The 15,229-nt window shown below is 35.5% G+C and overlaps 1 protein-coding gene across 1 annotated transcript in view; it reads right to left on the bottom strand.

Moving 5' to 3' along the window:
- Nucleotides 1-3,907: 3,907 nt before the first annotated feature.
- Nucleotides 3,908-15,229, bottom strand: part of LOC133548270 (A disintegrin and metalloproteinase with thrombospondin motifs 18-like) — a 199,595-nt gene continuing 188,273 nt past the window's right edge. Inside the window, exons 23-24 of the mRNA XM_061893586.1 lie at nucleotides 10,274-10,469; nucleotides 3,908-4,642 (exon numbers count right to left, since the gene is read on the bottom strand). Of these exons, the coding sequence (XP_061749570.1) occupies nucleotides 4,524-4,642; nucleotides 10,274-10,469 (315 nt within the window). The 3' untranslated portion in view covers nucleotides 3,908-4,523. The remainder of the gene's footprint in view (nucleotides 4,643-10,273; nucleotides 10,470-15,229) is intronic.

Below are 15,229 nucleotides of genomic sequence, written 5' to 3'. Positions count from 1 at the left end.
GGTTAACCAAGTTTTGTTTTTAAGTCTGTAAAGAACTGTGTCTTCTATGAGAAGCTTGATGATTAATTAATCTTTAATTGATGAGCAAAAAGATGGGTTGCGGAACCAAAGTGTTGGAGTCTCCTGATCTCACTGTTGCGATCCGTGACTCGGATGTTTATTTTTCCATCTTTGTTTGATTCTCTTTCTGACCCACTTCCTGTTTAGTCCGCCACCATGGTACTCATCAGTCCACCTGCTAGTCTTGGTCCCTGCACACCTACTACTAATTATCACCCTACTATATAAACCAGCCTTCTTTGTTTATTCTTTCTGGTTTCATAGCTTGCTCTCACGCAACGTAGCGTCAGGTATGTTTTTCTTGCTAGCTCATTAGCTAAGCCTCCTTGTTTTTACTTTTGTGCCTTCGTGCCAAGTCTTAGTTCTTTATATTTCCCATCTCTCACGCTAGCGTCTTTTGTTTCCCTTTTTATTAGCTCCAGTGTTTCTGTTCAGAGCTCCCCTTTTGTTAATAAATTTGTCAGACCCTACCTTTGTTGTGTTCTTCGTTTTGACGCATCCGCGAGGGAATCGAACCAGCTTTTCACTCGCTAGGTTTTAAACCAAAGTCTAAACTCTCAGATTAATCTTCATTTTTATGATTCGGGTTTCAAAGTTAGGCTAATCTATGTCTGCATTTGAAGGTTAGAGTTCTGTGAATAAAGGTTTTACTGGTCACAGTTTGTTTGTTTTGGAGTATTTTGCACACATTTACGGCCTGTCATACATGTTTTACTGCGTTCCGATGTGTTTCGCTGTGCTTTATTGTGTTTCGTTGGGTTTTATTGTGTTTTATTATCTTCTTGTGCTGCCTTGAAAAACCCAGGAAAAAAAAGCCCAAGAGGATCTCTTTGGAATGAGTGGGTAAACAGTGCCTTCTGGTGGCCGTTTAGTCAACTGCCCAGCCAATAAGAGCATCCTCTGTCTTTGTGGCACCTTTAAAGCGGCGTGTCATTTCAAAGGCGTGTGTGTGTGTGTGTGTGTGTGGGGGGGGGGGGTTGGCATGAATACATTGATGTCATGAAACGTGTCCCCCAGGAGGAGGAGGAGGAGGAGGGTGGGACACAACATGCTTTACGCTGATGAATCAAACGCAGCAAAGACAAACCGAGGTCGTAAGAACGTGGTTCTCCGACTTGGCTCGTATTGTTTGGACCTTCCACTCAACTTAGTGCTTAAAAACTAATTGTGGCCCCCGACACTGGTAAACACAGCCTGTGAGAAAATGGACCAAATAGCCGCTGGTAGAAGAAGTTAACACCTTTTAGTCGGGTGGTTAGAACCCGATTCTGGATGATTCTGATCATTTTGCAATGCGGTCTGCTGGAAATGACAGAGAGTGCCACTCGACATAGCGAGTGACGCTTTGGTCAAAGTTGGGAATATGAGGAGAGCATTAACCCTCCTAATTTTCCCGGTAGACTCCCGAAGTTCAGTGCCCCTCCCGAAAATCTCCCGGGGCAACCATTCTCCCGAATTTCTACCGATTTCCACCTGGACAACTATATTGGGGGCGTGCATTTAAGGCACTGCCTTTAGCGTTCTCTACAACCTGTCGTCACGTCCGCTTTTCCTCCATACTAGCAGCGTGTCACATAATATTTGTGGCTTTTACACACACGCACAAGTGAATGCAAGGCATACTTGGTCAACAGCCATACAGGTCACACTGAGGGTGGCCGTATAAACAACGTTTTTGCTGTCAGGAGTCTGAATCCACCCTGCATTTGTTTTGGTATTGTCATATCGTGTCTTCCTTTAGGGTGGAAGTTGAAAAAATGTGTTCAAGGATTTGTTTGTTTATGAAGCTTGATGTAGTTTCTGTTATTTTAGGAGAGTTTATTGACAAGGATGACTTAGTCAATTTAATTATAGTACTTGGTAAAAGGTTTATTTTTAAGGCCAAAAATAAATGTTCACTTAGTATTACTTTCTTTAAAACATTTATTCAGTATTTTTTAACTTTAGAAAGATACATGATTGACAACGATAATTAAAGCTGCAAGCAGCGTTGGTCGGGTCCGCCATTGGCCGCTGCCAAGCCCTGGTCTAAGTCAGACCAACATAGAGGTCTTTGTTTCATGTCTCTACGACATTCCTAACAGAAGTTACAAGCAGTTTTGTCTGGGTTTTTTCCTAGGGGGCGCTAAAGCGCAATTTTTACTTTTGAGGTTTGGTTTTTTTATTAGATGGCAATTTTTGCCAGTCCTGATGTGTGTGTAAAATTTGGTGAGTTTTGAAGCATGTTATGGGGGTCAAATTACAGATCAGCGTTTCTGGATGTTGTTGATAAATGGCTTTCGCTTTGCATAGTAGAGCTTTAACTTGCACTTTGAAGCATTTTAAGTGGGTCAAATTACAGTTCAAAGAGGCAAAAATGACATTTTTTAGGAAACTTTGCGCAGGGGTTCTTTGAAGGCGCGTAAAATCAAAACCGGAGCAGTAATCAAAACTTTGTTGGATAGTTTTAATCAAAAGGGTTCAATCTCTCTCCTGTGTGAGTTTGAAGCCGAAACGCACTCGGAGGAGTTTACGTTTGAAAAAGGACCCTATTGAAACTGCTGTGTTTTATTATTATTCCGCACCTTCGCACCCTAATTCGACCCCCTTAACATGCTTCAAAACTCACCAAATTTGACACACACTTCGGTATAGCAAACCTTCCCAAGTTATTAAGCAACCAAACCCCAAAAATGAAAATTGCGCGCTAGCGCCCCCTAGGAAAAAAAACAACAACAGACTGCTCATAACTTTCGTTAGGAATGTCGTAGAGACATGAAACAAAAACTTCTATGTAGAACTGACTAAGACCTACAATTCATCATTTTACTTTCTCGGGCAAAAATCAACAAAAAGTTGGCCAAAACCCCTTCCATACAAAATTTTCGCAAAAAAATGCTATTTTTGCCTCTTTGAACTGTAATTTGACCCTCTTAAAATGCTTCCAAACTCACCAAATTTGGCACACACGTCAGTACTGGCAGAAATTGCGATCTAATGAAAAAACTAAACCCGAAAATTAAAAAATGCGCTCTAGCGCAATTTTTGAATAAAACACAGCAAAAACTGCTTCTAGGAAGAAAACACAAACAAAATTGCTTGTAACTTCCAGTAGGAATGCCGGAAAGACATGAAACAAAAACGTCTATGTAGGTCTCACTTAGACCTACATTTAGATGATTGACATCCTTTGGCAAAAATCAACGGGAAGTTAAAAATGACCCCTTCAAAATAAAAGTTTTGTAAAAACCCGTCACCTTTTTCAAACGTAAACTCCTCCGAGTGCGTTTGTTGTTTCGGCTTCAAACTCGCACAGGAGAGGGATTGAACCCTTTTGATTAAAACTATCCAACAAAGTTTTGATTACTGCTCCGGTTTTGATTTAACGCACCTTCAAAGAAACCCTGCGCAAAGTTTCCTAAAAAATGTCTTTTTTGCCTATTTGAACTGTAATAAGACCCCCTTAAAATGCTTCAAAGTGCAAGTTAAAGCTCTACTATGCAAAGCGAAAGCCATTTATCAACAACATCCAGAAACGCTGATCTGTAATTTGACCCCCTTAACATGCTTCAAAACTCACCAAATTTTACACACACATCAGGACTGGCGAAAATTGCCTTCTAATAAAAAAACAAACCCCAAAAGTCAAAATTGCGCTCCAGCGCCCCCTAGGAAAAAACCCAGACAAAACTGCTTGTAACTTCTGTTAGGAATGTCGTAGAGACATGAAACAAAGACCTCTATGTAGGTCTGACTTAGACCAGGGCTTGGCATCGGCCAAAGGCGGACCCGACCAACGCTGCTTGCAGCTTTAATTATTATTATTACTTGAAACTGGATTTTGCATGTCACTAAAGTTATATAAGCCATGCTTGTTCAATATTTCATGCAAAACTTGTTTGGGTCCCTATTAAAAGGTTAATTTGTTCCGTTTAAAATGTTGTCCCACTCTGTATTTGAGTTTGACACCCCTGGTTTGGACCAAGCGTCCCCACACCTGTGCCGTACGAGACCTTAGCAGCCACCAAGGTGTGTGGATCTAAAAATCAAGAGAAACGATGGAGATTTTTGTCAAAACAAAACAAACAGAGGTCTCGCTCTTGATCAAGCTGTATTATCAAAGCCACGGAGGACAGATTACAAGCGTGGAATGTTCCGGCAGCAGGAAGCGACACCATGCAGGAGAAGATCCACATGTTGGATCCCATATAAGTTAGAGGAAGACTTCCGAACAGACGATGGCTTGTGGCAACAACAACAACAACAACAACAACAACAAAAGAAAGCGCTCAAATGTCCGACAGACAGTAAACGCCACACTCCTCCGGGGGCGTGTTTGTTCCGAGCGGGGCGGCCGCCGTCGTCTTTTCCCGAACTCCGCGGCGCTTCTTCACTGGCTTCTTCAGTCAAGTACTCCAGGAAGGAAGAACACGTTCCACGTGTTCCGAGGGGCGGGGGGAAGGGGTGGTGGGTTTAGGGTCCCTCTAGGACCTCCTGCCGGTGCAGGAACTGCAGCATTGCTCCCCGTAGAACTTGTGTCCGCACACGCCGTGCCGGGGGACCAGGTGGCACCAGCTGAAGTGGTCTGAGCAGGCGGGCTCGCCTGGAGGGCGACAATTAGCACGTTAGCATTGAAAGAAGCTAACGGCAAAAAAAAAAAAAAAAAAGGCTTCACTACACATCTTAAAATAAAGCAAAGAGCCTTAAAATTATTTGCTGATTTTTTTAAACTATTCAATATGTCTTCTCATTCACATACTTTTATGTATATTATTTGATATGATATCTTCAGTAATGGATGGATTTGTTTTTACCTTTTTTCCCCCTAACAAAAATGGTAAAAAAATAATAATAATACAGTAGATAAACAATCCATTTTTATTACAGTAAGTAAACAGTTCAGACAGCCCTGCTTTAGATTGTCCTGCCCACAACTTCACAGAAGCTTTGTAAAAAAAAAATAAATAAAAAAAAATAAAAACATTTTAGTACACATCTTGAAATAATGCAAACAGCCTAAAATTATTAAAAAATATTTTACAGATTTTTAAAGCTATCTCAAACAGTTCAGTATGTCTTCTCATTCACATACTTTTATGTATATTATTTAATATGATATCTTCAGTAATGGTTCGATTTTTTTTTTACCTTTTTTCCCCTTAAAAAATGGTCAAAGATTTGTTTTTTATTACAATAAATAAACAATCCATCTTTTACTGCATGGAGTTTGGACAGCCCTGTTATAGATTGTTTTGCCCACAACTTCACAGAAGCTTTGTAAAAAAAAAAAAAAGAACAGAAAAATGCTTCACTACACATCTTAAAATAATGCAAAAAGCCTTAAAAATTTTCAAAAATACTATGCTGATTTTTAAAACTATCTCAAACAGTGAATTATGTCTTCTCATTCATATTTTTTTAGATATATATTATTTAATGTTAAATCTTCAGTTATGGATGGATTTTTTTTTACCTTTTTTCCCCCCAAAAAAGTTTTAATATATATATATTTTTTAATCCAGTAAATAAACAATCCATCTTTTACTGCATGAAGTTTTGACAGCCCTGTTATAGATTGTCTTGCACACTACTTCACAGAGGCTTTGCAAAAAAATAAAAATAAATAGATAAAAAGGCTTTAGTACACATCTTAAAATAATGCGAACAGCCTAAAATTATTAAAAAATATTTGACTGATTTTTAAACCCATCTCAAACAGTTCAATATGTCTTCTCATTCATATACTTTTATGTATATTATTTAATATGATATATTCAGTAATGGATAGATCTTTTGGTACCTTTTTTCCCCTTAAAAAAATGGTAAAACATGTTTTTTAATATAGTAAATACACAATCCATATTTTACTGCATGGAGTTTGGACAGCCCTGTTATAGATTGTCTTACCCACAACTTCACAAAAGATTTGTAAAAAAAACAAAAAAACAGAAACAGGCTTCACTACACATCTTAAAATAATGCAAAAAGCCTTAAAAATTTTCAAAAATACTATGCTGATTTTTAAAACTATCTCAAACAGTGAATTATGTCTTCTCATTCATATTTTTTTAGATATATATTATTTAATGTTAAATCTTCAGTTATGGATGGATTTTTTTTTACCTTTTTTCCCCCCAAAAAAGTTTTAATATATATATATTTTTTAATCCAGTAAATAAACAATCCATCTTTTACTGCATGAAGTTTTGACAGCCCTGTTATAGATTGTCTTGCACACTACTTCACAGAGGCTTTGCAAAAAAATAAAAAAAATAAAATAAAAAGGCTTTACTACACATCTTAAAATAATGCAAACAGCCTAAAATTATTAAAAATTATTTTACTGATTTTTAAACCTATCTCAAACAGTTCAATATGTCTTCTCATTCATATACTTTTATGTATATTATTTAATATGATATATTCAGTAATGGATAGATCTTTTGGTACCTTTTTTCCCCTTAAAAAAATGGTAAAACATGTTTTTTAATATAGTAAATACACAATCCATATTTTACTGCATGAAGTTTGGACAGCCCTGTTATAGATTGTTTTCTACACTACTTCACAGAAGATTTGTTAAAAATAAAAAATAAAAAATAAATAAATAAACAGAAAAAGGCTTCACTACACATCTTAAAATAATGCAAAGAGCATTAAAATTTTTCAAAAATACTTTGCTGATTTTTAAACCTATCTCAAACACTTTAATATGTCTTCTCATTCATATACTTTTATATACATTATTTAAAATGATATCTTCAGTAATGGATGGATTTTTTTTTACCTTTTTCCCTAAAAAAATGGTCAAACATTTCTTTAATACAATAAATAAACAATCCATCTTTTACTGCATGAAGTTTTGACAGCCCTGTTATAGATTGTCTTGCCCACAACTTCACAGAAGCTTTGTAAAAAAAAAAAAAAACAGAAAAAGGCTTTAGTACACATCTTAAAATAATGCAAACAGCCTAAAATTATAAAAAAATATTTGACTGATTTTTAAACCTATCTCAAACAGTTCAATATGTCTTCTCATTCATATACTGTCATGTATATTATTTAATATGATATCTTCAATAATGGATAGATTTTTTTGTACCTTTTTTCCCCTAAAAAAATGGTAAAACATGTTTTAAATACAGTAAATAAACAATCCATATTGTACTGCATGGAGTTTGCATAGCCCTGTTATAGATTGTTTTGCACACTACTTCACAGAAGCTTTGTAAAAAAAAATAAAAAAAAATAAAAAGGCTTTACTACACCTCTTAAAATAATGCAAACAGCCTAAAATTATTTAAAAAATATTTTACAGATTTTTAAACCTATCTCAAACAGTTCAATACGTCTTCTCATTCATATACTTTTATGTATATTATTTAATATGATATCTTCAGTAATAGATAGATTTTTTTGTACCTTTTTTCCACCTTTTTTTCCCCTAAAAATATGGTAAAACATGTTTTTTAATATAGTAAATAAACAATCCATATTTTACTGCATGAAGTTTGCATAGCCCTGTTATAGATTGTTTTGCACACTACTTCACAGAAGCTTTGTAAAAAAAATAATAATAAATAAAAAGGCTTTACTACACATCTTAAAATAATGCAAACAGCCTAAAATTATTTAAAAAATATTTTACAGATTTTTAAACCTATCTCAAACAGTTCAATACGTCTTCTCATTCATATACTTTTATGTATATTATTTAATATGATATCTTCAGTAATAGATAGATTTTTTTGTACCTTTTTTCCCCTAAAAAAATGGTAAAACATGTTTTAAATACAGTAAATAAACAATCCATATTGTACTGCATGGAGTTTGCATAGCCCTGTTATAGATTGTTTTGCACACTACTTCACAGAAGCTTTGTAAAAAAAAAAAAAATAAATAAAAAGGCTTTACTACATATCTTAAAATAATGCAAACAGCCTAAAATTATTTAAAAAATATTTTACAGATTTTTAAACCTATCTCAAACAGTTCAATACGTCTTCTCATTCATATACTTTTATGTATATTATTTAATATGATATCTTCAGTAATAGATAGATTTTTTTGTACCTTTTTTCCCCTAAAAAAATGGTAAAACATGTTTTATTTTTTTAATACAGTAAATAAACAATCCATATTTTACTACATGCAGTTTGGACAGCCCTGCTATAGATTGTCTTTCCCACAACTTCACAGAAGATTTGTAAAAAAAAAAACTAAACAAAAAACAGAAAAAGGCTTCACTACACATCTTAAAACAATGCAAAGAGCATTAAAATTTTTCAAAAATATTTTTCTGGTTTTTAAACCTATATCAAACAGTTCAATACGTCTTCTCATTCACATACTTTTATATATATTATTTTATTTAATATGATATCTTCAGTAATGGGTGGATTTTTTTTTAACCTTTTTCCCTAAAAAAATGGTAAAACATTTTCTATAATACAGTAAATAAACAATCCATATTTTACTGAATGAGGTTTTGACAGCCCTGTTATAGATTGTCTTGCCCACAACTTCACAGAAGATTTGTAAAAAAAAAAAAAAAAAACAGAAAAAGGCTTCACTACGAATCTTAAAATAATGCAAAGAGCATTAAAATGATTCAAAAATACTATGCTGATTTTTAAAACTATCTCAAACAGTGCATTATGTCTTCTCATTCACATATTTTTACATATATATTGTTTAATGTAAAATCTTCAGTTATGGATTTTTTTTACCTTTTTCCCCCCAAATTTTTTTAAGTTTTGATTTTTTTAAGTTTTTATTTTTTTAATCCAGTAAATAAACAACCCATCTTCTACTGCATAAAGTTTTGACAGCCCTGTTATGAATTGTTTTGCCCACAACTAAGCTTTGTAAAAAAAAAAATAAAAAAAAAATAAAAAGAAAAAGGCTTCACTACACATCTTAAAATAATGCAAAGAGCATTAAAATTTTTCAAAAATACTTTGCTGATTTTTAAACCTATTTCAAACAGTTCAATATGTCTTCTCCCTCATATACTTTTATATACATTATTTAAAATGATATCTTCAGTAAATGATGGATTTTTTTTTTACCTTTTTCCCTAAAAAAAATGGTAAAACATTTTTTTTAATACAGTAAATGAACAACCCATCTTTTACTGAATGAGGTTTTGATAGCCCTGCTATAGATTGTTTTGCACACTACTTTACAGAAACTTTGTTAAAAAAAATTAAAAAATAAAAAAATAACTGGAAAAAAGGCTTCACTACACATCTTAAAACAATGCAAAGAGCATTAAAATTATTCAAAAATATTTTTCTGATTTTTAAACCTATCTCAAACAGTTCAATATGTCTTTTCCTTCGTATACTTTTCTATATATTATTTAATATGATATCTTCAGTAATGGATGGATTTTTTTTTTACCTTTTTTCCCCTAAAAAAATTGTAAAACTTTTTTTTTAATACAGTAAATAAACAATCCATCTTTTACTGAATTAGGTTTTAACAGCCCTGCTATAGATTGTCTTGCTCACAACTTCACAGAAGCTTTGTAAAAATAAAAATAAAATAAAAAAAATTAAAAAAAGGCTTCACTCCTCATCTTAAAATAATGCATAGAGCATTAAAATTATTCAAAAATACTTTTCTGAGTTTTAAACCTATTTCAAACCGTTCAATATGTTTTCTCATTCATATATTTTATATGTATATCATTTAAGATGATACTTCTCAGTAATGGATGGATTTAATTTTTTATTACTTTTTTTCTCCTAAAAAAATGGTCAAACATTTGTTTTAAGACAGTAAATAAACAATCCATATTGTACTGGATAAAGTTGGATGAAAAAAAACAAAACAGAAAAAGGCTTCACTACACATCCTAAAATAATGCAAAGAGCTTTAAAATTATTCAAAAATATTTTGCTGATTTTTAAACCTATCTAAACAGTTCAATATGTCTTCTCATTCATATACTTGTGTGTATATTATTTAATATGATATCTTCAGTAATGGATAGATTATTTTTGACCTTTTTCCCCCCTTAAAAAAATGGTGAAACATTTTTTTAAATTGATTGTCTTGCCCACCACTTCACAGAAGCTTTGTAAAAAAAAAAAAAAAAAAAAAGGCTTCACTACACATCTTAAAATAATGCAAGGAGCCTTAAAATGTATCAAAAACACTCCATTGATTTCTGAAGCTGTCATAAAAATAAATAATCAATCAAGCTGTGACTAAATGAAGTTTCAACCTCTCGGAGTCGATCCGTCGGCCGGGATCCGGTTCTGGTGAGGTTGGTGCGGCGGCGAGGCGGCGGGACAGAATTGAGTGTTGCACGCCTTGGAGGTGAGGGGCCGCAGTTGCGGGAGGCAGCCGGACGCCGGACGACCCTGGCGTAGACACTGGACGCTGCGGGAATGGACGCCGCCGCCGCACGACACGGAGCACTGAGGGGGAGGAGGGGCTTTTGATGACATCATCGGCTATTTTGCATAACAGGCCATATACTTGTTTATTAATATAATATATGTATATAATTATAATTATAATATATATATATGTAATTATTAATGAATATAGTTGAATATCACTGTGTTTACTTCTGTGACGACCTCCTTAAAGTTTGTAATTAATCCGAAATATCAAGATCAAGTGTCGAGAGTGTTTTGCATTTTTCCCATCATGCACTGTAAGGGGTGTATTTTTTTTTCTTTTATGGTGCTTGGATGTTTTATTTTTATGATATTCACAAAGTTCAGTGAGCAGGTTGTGTATTGTTTGACCATGTGTGTTGACTTTTTGTGTAGTTGTTTTTTTGGCACCATGACTAGGGAAGGTTGTTTGCATTGAGTCCTACAATTAGCAGAGAATGATCAAAAACCACCATCCTGTTTTACGTATGTTAACCGCAAGATTTTGAAGATGAGTGTGTGTTGACTTTTTGTGTTGTTTTTTTTGGCAACTTGACTAGGGAAGGTTGTTTGCATTGAGTCCTACAATTAGCAGAGAATGATCAAAAACCACCATCCTGTTTTACGTATGTTAACCGCAAGATGGCGAAGATGAGTGTGTGTTGACTTTTTCTGTTGTTTTTTTTTGGCAACATGACTAGGGAAGGTTGTTTGCATTGAGTCCTACAATTAGCAGAGAATGATCAAAAACTAACCATCCTGTTTTACGTATGTTAACCGCAAGATGGCGAAGATGAGTGTGTGTTGACTTTTTGTGTTGTTTTTTTGGCACCATGACTAGGGAAGGTTGTTTGCATTGAGTCCTATAATTAGCAGAGAATGATCAAAAACCGCCATCCTGTTTTACGTATGTTAACCGCAAGATGGCGAGAATGAGTGTGTGTTGACTTTTTGTGTTGTTTTTTTTTGGCAACATGACTAGGGAAGGTTGTTTGCATTGAGTCCTATAATTAGCAGAGAATGATCAAAAACCGCCATCCTGTTTTACGTATGTTAACCGCAAGATGGCGAGAATGAGTGTGTGTTGACTTTTTGTGTTGTTTTTTTTGGCAACATGACTAGGGAAGGTTGTTTGCATTGAGTCCTATAATTAGCAGAGAATGATCAAAAACCACCATCCTGTTTTACGCATGTTAACCGCAAGATGGCGAAGATGAGTGTGTGTTGACTTTTTGTGTTGTTTTTTTGGCACCATGACTAGGGAAGGTTGTTTGCATTGAGTCCTATAATTAGCAGAGAATGATCAAAAACCGCCATCCTGTTTTACGTATGTTAACCGCAAGATGGCGAGAATGAGTGTGTGTTGACTTTTTGTGTTGTTTTTTTTGGCAACATGACTAGGGAAGGTTGTTTGCATTGAGTCCTACAATTAGCAGAGAATGATCAAAAACCACCATCCTGTTTTACGTATGTTAACCGCAAGATGGCGAAGATGAGTGTGTGTTGACTTTTTGTGTAGTTGTTTTTTTGGCACCATGACTAGGGAAGGTTGTTTGCATTGAGTCCTACAATTAGCAGAGAATGATCAAAAAACGCCATCCTGTTTTACGTATGTTAACCGCAAGATGGCGAGAATGAGTCTGTGTTGACTTTTTGTGTTGTTTTTTTTGGCACCATGACTAGGGAAGGTTGTTTGCATTGAGTCCTACAATTAGCAGAGAATGATCAAAAACCACCATCCTGTTTTACGTATGTTAACCGCAAGATGGCGAGAATGAGTCTGTGTTGACTTTTTGTGTTGTTTTTTTGGGCACCATGACTAGGGAAGGTTGTTTGCATTGAGTCCTACAATTAGCAGAGAATGATCAAAAACCACCATCCTGTTTTACGTATGTTAACCGCAAGATGGCGAAGATGAGTGTGTGTTGACTTTTTGTGTTGTTTTTTTGGCACCATGACTAGGGAAGGTTGTTTGCATTGAGTCCTACAATTAGCAGAGAATGATCAAAAACCACCATCCTGTTTTACGTATGTTAACCGCAAGATGACGAGAATGAGTCTGTGTTGACTTTTTATGTTGTTTTTTTTGGCACCATGACTAGGGAAGGTTGTTTGCATTGAGTCCTACAATTAGCACAGAATGATCAAAAAACGCCATCCTGTTTTACGTATGTTAACCGCAAGATGACGAGAATGAGTCTGTGTTGACTTTTTATGTTGGTTTTTTTGGCAACATGACTAGGGAAGGTTGTTTGCATTGAGTCCTACAATTAGCACAGAATGATCAAAAAACGCCATCCTGTTTTACGTATGTTAACCGCAAGATGGCGAGAATGAGTGTGTGTTGACTTTTTGTGTTGTTTTCTTTGGCACCATGACTAGGGAAGGTTGTTTGCATTGAGTCCTACAATTAGCAGAGAATGATCAAAAACCACCATCCTGTTTTACGTATGTTAACCGCAAGATGGCGAGAATGAGTCTGTGTTGACTTTTTGTGTTGTTTTTTTTGGCACCATGACTAGGGAAGGTTGTTTGCATTGGGTCCTACAATTAGCAGAGAATGATCAAAAACCACCATCCTGTTTTACGTATGTTAATCGCAAGATGGCGAGAATGAGTGTGTGTTGACTTTTTGTGTTGTTTTTTTTTGGCACCATGACTAGGGAAGGTTGTTTGCATTGGGTCTTACAATTAGCAGAGAATGATCAAAAACCACCATCCTGTTTTACGTATGTTAATCGCAAGATGGCGAGAATGAGTGTGTGTTGACTTTTTGTGTTGTTTTTTTTGGCACCATGACTAGGGAAAGTTGTTTGCATTGGGTCTTACAATTAGCAGAGAATGATCAAAAACCACCATCCTGTTTTACGTATGTTAACCGCAAGATGGCGAAGATGAGTGTGTGTTGACTTTTTGTGTTGGTTTTTTTGGCACCATGACTAGGGAAGGTTGTTTGCATTGAGTCCTACAATTAGCAGAGAATGATCAAAAACCACCATCCTGTTTTACGTATGTTAACCGCAAGATGGCGAGAATGAGTGTGTGTTGACTTTTTGTGTTGTTTTTTTTGGCAACATGACTAGGGAAGGTTGTTTGCATTGAGTCCTACAATTAGCAGAGAATGATCAAAAACCGCCATCCTGTTTTACGTATGTTAATCGCAAGATGGCGAGAATGAGTGTGTGTTGACTTTTTGTGTTGTTTTTTTGGCAACATGACTAGGGAAGGTTGTTTGCATTGAGTCCTACAATTAGCAGAGAATGATCAAAAACCACCATCCTGTTTTACGTATGTTAACCGCAAGATGGCGAGAATGAGTGTGTGTTGACTTTTTGTGTTGTTTTTTTTGGCAACATGACTAGGGAAGGTTGTTTGCATTGAGTCCTACAATTAGCAGAGAATGATCAAAAACCGCCATCCTGTTTTACGTATGTTAATCGCAAGATGGCGAGAATGAGTGTGTGTTGACTTTTTGTGTTGTTTTTTTGGCACCATGACTAGGGAAGGTTGTTTGCATTGAGTCCTACAATTAGCAGAGAATGATAAAAAACCGCCATCCTGTTTTACGTATGTTAACCGCAAGATGGCGAGAATGAGTGTGTGTTGACTTTTTGTGTTGTTTTTTTTGGCACCATGACTAGGGAAGGTTGTTTGCATTGAGTCCTACAATTAGCAGAGAATGATCAAAAACCGCCATCCTGTTTTACGTATGTTAACCGCAAGATGGCGAAGATGAGTGTGTGTTGACTTTTTGTGTTGTTTTTTTGGCACCATGACTAGGGAAGGTTGTTTGCATTGAGTCCTACAATTAGCAGAGAATGATCAAAAACCACCATCCTGTTTTACGTATGTTAACCGCAAGATGGCGAGAATGAGTCTGTGTTGACTTTTTGTGTTGTTTTTTTTGGCACCATGACTAGGGAAGGTTGTTTGCATTGGGTCCTACAATTAGCAGAGAATGATCAAAAACCACCATCCTGTTTTACGTATGTTAATCGCAAGATGGCGAGAATGAGGGTGTGTTGACTTTTTGTGTTGTTTTTTTTTGGCACCATGACTAGGGAAGGTTGTTTGCATTGAGTCCTACAATTAGCAGAGAATGATCAAAAAACGCCATCCTGTTTTACGTATGTTAACCGCAAGATGGCGAGAATGAGTGTGTGTTGACTTTTTGTGTTGTTTTTTTTGGCACCATGACTAGGGAAGGTTGTTTGCCTTGAGTCCTACAATTAGCAGAGAATGATCAAAAACCACCATCCTGTTTTACGTATGTTAACCGCAAGATAGCGAGAATGAGTGTGTGTTGGCTTTTTGTGTTGGTTTTTTTGGCAACATGACTAGGGAAGGTTGTTTGCATTGAGTCCTATAATTAGCAGAGAATGATCAAAAACAGCCATCCTGTTTTACGTATGTTAATCGCAAGATGGCGAGAATGAGTCTGTGTTGACTTTTTGTGTTGTTTTTTTTGGCACCATGACTAGGGAAGGTTGTTTGCATTGGGTCCTACAATTAGCAGAGAATGATCAAAAACCACCATCCTGTTTTACGTATGTTAATCGCAAGATGGCGAGAATGAGTGTGTGTTGACTTTTTGTGTTGTTTTTTTTTGGCACCATGACTAGGGAAGGTTGTTTGCATTGAGTCCTACAATTAGCAGAGAATGATCAAAAAACGCCATCCTGTTTTACGTATGTTAACCGCAAGATGGCGAGAATGAGTGTGTGTTGACTTTTTGTGTTGTTTTTTTTGGCACCATGACTAGGGAAGGTTGTTTGCATTGAGTCCTACAATTAGCA

The sequence above is a fragment of the Nerophis ophidion genome, linkage group LG02 (assembly GCF_033978795.1).
Source record: "Nerophis ophidion isolate RoL-2023_Sa linkage group LG02, RoL_Noph_v1.0, whole genome shotgun sequence".
NCBI classification, from domain to species: Eukaryota; Metazoa; Chordata; class Actinopteri; order Syngnathiformes; family Syngnathidae; genus Nerophis; species Nerophis ophidion.
This window is presented reverse-complemented; position numbering and strand designations above follow the sequence as displayed.